Source organism: Cynoglossus semilaevis, chromosome 11, assembly GCF_000523025.1.
Source record: "Cynoglossus semilaevis isolate Cse_v1.0 chromosome 11, Cse_v1.0, whole genome shotgun sequence".
NCBI classification, from domain to species: Eukaryota; Metazoa; Chordata; class Actinopteri; order Pleuronectiformes; family Cynoglossidae; genus Cynoglossus; species Cynoglossus semilaevis.
In genome coordinates this window covers 16,244,595-16,253,024 of record NC_024317.1, presented here as the reverse complement: position 1 = coordinate 16,253,024, position 8,430 = coordinate 16,244,595, and the positions used below count along the sequence as shown (strand labels likewise).

The window sequence follows — 8,430 nt, the reverse complement described above, 5'->3', positions numbered from 1 at the left end:
TACAGTAAAAAGCCTGTAGAGAACACAATCATTAACACAATGTTGCACAGAAAACGGTGGACTGTAACGAAACGAGAGGACGTTTAAATAAGCGAGGAACAAATTACCCATGTGTCACATTTGAAATGACTAATATAAATAATAGTTATAATTATTCACTTCAGCTAATTCTCGCATAACACGATTTTAATCATCAGAATGCAAATTATGAACGTGTTTCTTGTTTTAAAAAATCTATTTAGGTTTCCAACATTATAGCAGGCTAGACTTACTAGATTTTACAAAATAGCCCGTGAACATACAATAAAGAAACTATTATATGATTAATAAAGTATTATTTAAGTTTAAACAATACTAACACTTAAGTCGTTTCCGAGGTAGCTTTCAATAGAAAGTAGTGCAGGATTAATAAGGCACTGTGATTGGATGCTCAGAGGACACGCCCACACGTTACGTCGGCTATACATAATACCTTAAAAACGAGAATGACGATTCGATTTCTTGTGGCATAGCAGACGCTAAAAACACGCAATTGTCCAGGAAGACGTCACTCATCGTCACACAGCTGCCGCGGCGAACTATCACAACTACCACACTAGAAAGACAAAAACCGACAAAAGAATCTGAGCCTTAAAGACACTTTTGACTGCTGTTCGACAATTCTCAGGATGACCCACTAGTAAAACAACCCAACGGGAAGGCAACTATCACCACCACTACCACCGATTTGCCCGCCACCAAGCTCCGCGAGAAATAGACTCCACCTCTGCAACACTAGTTTTGACAGAAGGAACGAGAAGGAAGAGTTCAACGCTGCCATTATGGACTCGGGAAAGGTAATTTTGTGTGTCTACAGATGCGAATGAGCTACGTGTTTTCCCTAGTCAGTCCTGTTTGGGTGTCGTTAGTTTCCGCGCTCCCAGTTCACTGAGCTTGCGCATCTATTTTCTTTTTTCTCCACGTGTGCGGCGATGAATTAAAAAAACGAGGCTTTTAAAGGCTAACGTTTTAATGATATTACAGCATATTAAAAAACAAACAGCTAAAATAGTTTTATATCTGATAATAACAATAATAATTATTTGTATTGGTATTATTATTATGTCTGCTTCTGCTACTACTACTATTAATAACGTATTATTAACGTTAGCTGAGAGTGGGTATCAGCCGGTTGTAAAAGCTAACCAAACAGAAAAATGATTCCTTGCTTTTGGCCATAGTTGTCGTCCGACCTTGTTAAAGGTTGTCTTGTGTGTTTCCAATAAGGCCTTTGCAAAATATAAATAAAACTACGAGTTTCTGTGATAATTAAAAGTAATTCTATTGAGGTATTTAGTGTTGATAAAAATAAAATCATTTAAAAAATATTTTTTAAAAAATCATAAAAAGCATAGCTTTCCGGTTATCATTCCCAGGTTTATGATATCCTTATTGAAGAGAGCAGTCCTTAAATGGCCTTGTTCAAATTAGGACCCGTTTGCTGAGACTTACATCCGCAGACACGTAGCTCAGACCTTTCTCATGACTTTACAGAGACAGACCCCAGAGAGCATCAGAGGGCAGCTCAGCTTGACATGGTGGCCTGAAGATGTTTTCTCTAACTATGTCATGTCTTTAAACTTTAAACTGTCTTTAAATTTAAATGAAACCTACCATTATGCCACTGCATCTTCAGCAGAAGAGGTTTGCTCAGGTGTACCTGATGGAAATGGTTCTTTTTGTTGAGTATTGAGTGTTTCAACGATAGTATGGTTTCCTAAAAAAGTTATTACGCTTAAGCAAGTACTATGAGTACATGTGGGGTTTGAGCTCAGTAAACAGATTTGGCCAAGCTATCAATTAATCTGTGTCTCTTAAATTAAATCATTAATCAGTAAACCTGCTTTCTAACCAGTTCAGTGTTTAAATATTGTATATAACACGTCCTCAAACTCAGAACATTTGCAGCACACAAGTTTTGGGCTCTGAATGTTTACATCATTTACACCTTTCCCTGTCAAACAATCCTCTACACCTCTACATCCTACACTTAATTTTCTACAAACAAAGCAGTGTCCAAGTCAAACGACTAACTTGGTTTTAATTCCTCTCCATCTTGTGCCAACCTTTGTTCCCCAAGTCCAACAGATGTACTTTCTTTTGCATGACTGGCTCCTTTTGTGCAGTTCAGAGAATTATTATTCACATGAGGCGTGATGAGGCTTTGTGGTGAAAGTTGTCACAATCGTCAGAAACTTGACAGTTGGTTTCTTTTTTCTCCTACTACACTTATCCACACCTTGAACCAAACCTACTATAAATCGAGGGGCACAACGAAACTGTTTTTGTTGGAGTTCTTACATTCAGAACTGAAGTCTTTGAACATTTTGCTCCTCATTTTTTTGAACAGTCAAATGTGGTTCTGGTGAGAGAAATTGTTAAAAACTAGTTTAAGTTGAAATGAGAATCTTCTCCTTCAAATGTCTCATGTAAGGCCATACATTCTCCTCAGTTTTGGATTTGAAATCCAAATTTATCATAGTTTCCTTTTGATATAAGGCATTTGTGGAACATGTTCTCCTATCATGAAGTCTGTGTTCCACCACCACCACCTTTATTTCCTGTTTATAAAAACAGTTGAAAAACAAAGATAGTTGTCTGGCAATGTGAGTAAATATAAATATATTCTGACCTTGTAGATGCTTCAAAGTATGTTTTAACATTCATGGTTAATTAGCTTTTGCCCTAACAGCAAAACAATATACAATATGCCAAAGAGCCCTTCATGATCATTGGCGAATCAGATTTTCTTTTGTTAATTCGACAGACAACACTATTAATTTTCAGTCAGTATAAAACAAGAATAATCCCTGCTGAATTATTTCCCCTTCGAACAGGATTCTAAAGATAGTATGATAGATGTGTAACCTTTACTGAATGGACATAAGATGAAAGCCCTTGAGTTAATGTTGATAAATGGTTAGAGACATGAGAAAGCACGTTTTGTTATTTGTTGCTAATAAGATGGCAGCCTTTGTGTTCTTCTGGAAGGAAGTGCTCAGGACAGACGACGTGTGATGTCATGTGAATGAAAACTGGAAAGACGGTACAATTTTTTTAATTAAAAAAAAGTCAAAATATGATCTGCTGTACAATTGTCTGGTCTTTGGGCATAAAATGTCAGGATAGAAAAGTAACACCATCATAAACGATCATGATTAATTTAGAGTAAAAAAAAGCAACCTTTTATTATAATATTTAAAGAAACCGACAGTGAATGTTTATATATGTACAGCATGAACACTGCAGCATTGTGACGATGAGACCAAACCTCACAGTCTGCTGTCATACTTGTCATTTCCTATGTAAACATTTGCATAAGCTTTTCAGCCCTAATAGACACCCATAAAATACATCTGCAAAGAGTTGCAGACACAGAATGTTATGCGAGGGAGAACACCCGTTAGTCAAATCTATTGTACATATTTTTAAGCAACTTAAATGAAATGGAACTTAAATAAAAGTAATTTCTTTCGTATTAGTTTGTTAGAGAACTGCACCAGCAGCAACACTGTTCCTTTATCCAGTCTTGGAAGAGGTGCAGTTGGTTTACCAGCAGTGAGCTGGGAAAATGGCACCGAAACTCAGAATTCAGGTCAAAGTTTGGAGACTGTGTCGGCTCCCTGTCACTTCCAGTTATTTAATTTTTTCCCCCTTCCTCTGTCTTTTTGTATTTAACTGAGGTTAGAGTAGAACTGTAAGGTCTGTGTTATCCGACAAGGCACTGAATTTTAATATTTCAGCATCTTTGTTCATTTAACATTAAGAACTGTTTTGTGTTTAAGGCAGCATTGGCTACAAGTATTTTCCTCTTACAAACACAAAGCTTTGTTCTCTGGTCAGGTTCTAAGTCGATTAGTTGCTGTGCAATGTCATAACAAGTCCTTGTGACTGACTTACTAAGTCCACATATGGAAGAAAAACAAAAAATGTTTAATGGTGTTGTACAGGTCCAGGAACGTCAAACCATCACATTTTCAATCTGATTAATCACAGGCTGGCTGTACATTAATCATGATTAAATATAATTAATCTTAATTGTAATTGATCACAATTAATCTAAATCAATCACATTTAAACATGAAAAATTTATTTTTTGTGTATTACAGAAATGGAAAGACAAATACTAGTATGTGTTTTAAACTTGTTTTTTTTTGTTTTTTTTTTTTTTTAAATCCCAGACATACGACCTGCGGTCCCTGGCAGTCCGTTGGCCAATTGTGTATGGTTGACAATGTTAATGGAATTTGAAGCTTGATGTGCCTCAAACATTTTCCTGCAGTCTTAGTAAATGACAATGCATATTGATGGACATGTTAGAGCAATTATAAGTGGATGGACAGTGGGATTATAGGTATGCAGTTCCAGTCATGTATAATATGATTATTACTACAAATTTATTATTATGGTTACTTCTTAATATTTATTTCCTTTGCTTTATATATATATATATATATATATATATACCAATTGCTAACAACAGTAGCATAAAGTCCCCTGTGACATGCTGTACGTTGCTCTTTAAAACGTCTCTGGAAACAATGTGTTGGTTATTGTCATGACTGATGACTCAAAGCCACAGTCACAAAATAGTTTTGTTGGGTGTGAATTTTACAATTTCCCCAATGAAGAGGTTACTTCACAGAGGTTATGAATATATGAAAGAACTCTATTTATATCACCTTCCTTCCTCTTTGTGCAATAAGAGATGTGGAGGCAATTTTTGTGTGTTAAATACCTGAGTGAGATGTGTTTAACAGATTTAGTCTAACAACTGTGAGTTTATAGGAGTTTTAAGACAAAAAAGATCTGGGAATAAGAGCATGACGTTGTGAATACTGTATGTGAAAATCTGAAACACATTAATGTTTTCAGAGCTGAAACCGAGGCCAGACTCAGGGAGGTCTGCTGTTTTATAGGTTAAAGGTAAAGATGTCACAGAGGAGTGTTCGATTTCACATGAACACACACTGACGTCGCCGTTCTTTTCTATCCTGATTTAAATGTTCACCTTCTGGGTGTTTAGTAAATAACTTCAGAATTCCCCCTCCCCCCGTTGACTTCTTAGTGAGGACAGATGGGATTTTTGATATATTTATAGTGAGAAGCAGCTGGTGGTACATTCAGTCCTCATCAAAACTAGGGCTTTTACTCAATTTCATCAGTTCTGGTTGGTTTTTCTTTTGGCAACGTGGCTTCATATGTAAGTGTGTGTGTATGTATGAGTCTCTGTTTACATACTGTTCCTGAACACTTCTGTCATGAACTTCATGAACCTCCTAAAAAAGAGATCCTGTTGTTGAGGGCGGGCCTTCAAGCAGTCTTAGCTCAGCCCCCTTTTTGTAGAAGCATGCTGCAGTGACTTAGTTGGAAATATTTTTTTTTTGTTTTTTACTTCCCTTACTCTCTTCTTTCCTCCTCCTACGGTACAGGTCAATGTGGAAATCAATGATGAAGTTAATGCTCTCTCAAGTGAGGAAGGGGTTCCTCTATATGGTGGTCTAATAGTCACACTATTAGACCTGTTGGTTATTTGCATCTTTACAGGTTTTTTAAAGGGACATCAAACAATTGTTGTATCCTATGTTTGTTTCTAGTACAGCATAAGAGCTGAGGGATGTATCCTGTACAGTGGAGGATTGAGCAAAGCAGTCATCAGGCGAGGGTGGGGTACATCCTAATATTCACACCAACACTCAAGTTCGAGTGAAATTTTAATTATGAAATGTTTTGTGACAGTCGGAACAAACCACAGACCAACACACATACACTGTAAGAGCAATACATGTCTATAAAGAAAGATGGACAATCGAACCAGTGACGTTTAATGTCCTTGCTGTAAGGCAAAAGTTCTAACCCCAGGTTTTTTTGGGACAGATTTTGGAGGTGTAATAATATGACTACATAACAATAGAGATTCAGACTTGACATTCTCCCCTGTGAACAAAATCTCTGTCACAACAAAGAGAGTCTGTCTGATGTAAATCATGAGATTTAACAGCAAAACATTTGTCACAGTCAACCCAGGTACTGAAAAAAGAAATTACTTGATAAAAGTGCTAGTATTGTTTTTGCAATCATATTTATGTGCCGTACTTCCTGTAAGAATAGCAGGAAGAGGCGTGAAATTGCACTGGAATCTGTTTACTTTTCTGGGAACAGGATACAGACTGGGACATACTTTTTTCCAGTTTAATAAGTTGAAGGTATGAGGACTTTTTGGCAAATGAAGCGTGACTCAAGCTCCTAGAGTAAACTACGACAACAGGAGAACACCAGACAATAACCTGCCTCATAAAGAACAGGAAGAAAACTGTGTTTGACCTGGAGCTGTCCAGTAAGAGTGATAAAGAAGCCCGCCTTCCCTGTTCCTCATGAACACAAACTCAATACAAAAGCTTTTGTGTGAGATATCGTTTCATAACAAGTGACATTCATTGATACAATGTGAATAAGTTCTTAGTAGATGCTCTTTAATTATGAATTGAACTCACTGTGACAGGTTTTTGGACAATTCCGTGTGTGTGTTAAAGAACATGTTCAATGATGCTGTGCCGGACTCGTCCACTGACTGTTTTTTCCTCTTTTCTTTATTCGCTTGCAGCAAATAACGTTCCCACTCTTGATGTGCGTTGGAACAGCTGTAATTGGCTCATTACAGTTCGGCTACAACACTGGCGTCATCAATGCCCCTCAGAAGGTGAGTCATACAGGTGCACAAACAAAGAGCTGAAGGAGTGTTGGAACTGTTTGTCACAGCTTATCTGTGGAGGTTTCGCCACACTTCCTGTTAGGTTTCAATAAAGTCAGTTATTGGAATTTAGAAAAGAGTGAAAGTCCAATCCTACTGGTTTATAATCATTACAAAGCAAGTGCTTTTTAATTGGGAAATATATGGTTTGTACTTTCTACTGATGATATGCTGATTCATTCATACTGCTTTCTCTATACACACAACTGATCTCTCTCCCCAAGTTGACAGGGTGATATACGGTAATATATCAATCCTCCATCTGACCCTGCTATAGTGTCAGAGTCTAATAATATGTGCTTTAATCAATGTTATTAACTGACATTGAACCATTCCTGTGTAAAAGAAGTTCCTCCGTGACCAACATTGGACCTCAGCTGAGGCAGGAAAGCTGGGGAAAAAAACAACGTCGGAATTAGAGGAAAGAAAATGTAGGAGGCAGACATTCATCAATCCCTATTTGGAGACCAGGTTATAGTGAAGATGTTTCCTTTACCCCCCCAACCACCTACCCCTGCCCCCACGTGGACAGTAGCTCTAGTCAACAGACAGGTATGCTGAAGAAGTTCATTTCCTTGGGAATGTGCTTGTGTGTGTGTGATTAATGTTTATAGCCTGTGTCCAGTTGCTGGTTGTCAGAACACACCCTCTGGCTACACAGCTGTCTCTCCACAGGTCACAGGTGTGTCCACCAGACACGTTACAGCTTCAACTGCTCTCTGTGTTTTTCCTTCCTCTAAGACAGCTTTGTTCTCAGTGTGATGAAGGCCGACTGTGGCTCTGATCTGAGTATGTGTGTGCGTATGTAGGCGTGAGCGTATATGTGTATGGTGTTTTTCCTCTGACAGACTTGACTATTATTTAACACTGTTCGCTGACTGTCATCATGTTGTCACAGATTTCTATCAGTGTTCTTTGTTGTGGCGGAACATTTGTTAATGAGCTGTTGTCAGTCAAGGAAGCTGTGTAGATTTCTTGTTTTTAATATTGTTTTTTAGGGTCTTGTTGAAGATATAATCTCTCAGCATGCATGCGTTGGTGAGCGTGATCAGATTGTGGCTCGGGGTCCACATCCAGCCCAGTTTGTGGTTATTTTAGGAAATGTGGGGAGAAATGAGAATGAGGATTTGCATTGATAAGTGAAGAGACATATCTACAGTAGAACAGACCATAAGTGGAACACTCTCTGTAGCCTAGCAACTTGCCAATCACAATGCATCACTTGTGTGTCTGCAAGCATTAGCAGCTTCCTATTCAGTAACGTGTCCCTCTGAAATCAGAAATTTAAATGTATTAAAAATTCATATTCCAACCTTCAAACTGATGCTTTTTTGCAAGGAGCTGGCTTGGACCTTATTTTCTTTCTAATTAATCTTTAACAAATTCTACTGTAGGGGAAAGTTAAATCAGCAGATGAGGTTTATGTGGGAACTTCTGTGAAGTTTCTGATTTTGGTCTTTAAGTATATTTGCTCTGGAAATTAACGAGAAAGCGAATATTTACCTTAACCTCTCTGCTCTCCCGGGTGTTTCGTAATATTTAATCTGGTGTTTTTCCACAAGAACTTCGAAGTTGTAAGTGGCAAAGATTTGTCATCATCCTGAGAACAGCACGTGTAACAAACCATGGAGCCAGGCCAC

The 8,430-nt window shown here is 37.8% G+C and overlaps 1 protein-coding gene across 1 annotated transcript in view; it reads left to right on the top strand.

The window, feature by feature from the left end:
* The first annotated feature begins 475 nt into the window (after window positions 1-475).
* Window positions 476-8,430, top strand: part of slc2a1b (solute carrier family 2 member 1b) — a 15,512-nt gene continuing 7,557 nt past the window's right edge. Inside the window, exons 1-2 of the mRNA XM_008320937.3 lie at window positions 476-836; window positions 6,644-6,739. Coding sequence (XP_008319159.1) covers window positions 822-836; window positions 6,644-6,739 — 111 coding nt within the window. The 5' untranslated portion in view covers window positions 476-821. The remainder of the gene's footprint in view (window positions 837-6,643; window positions 6,740-8,430) is intronic.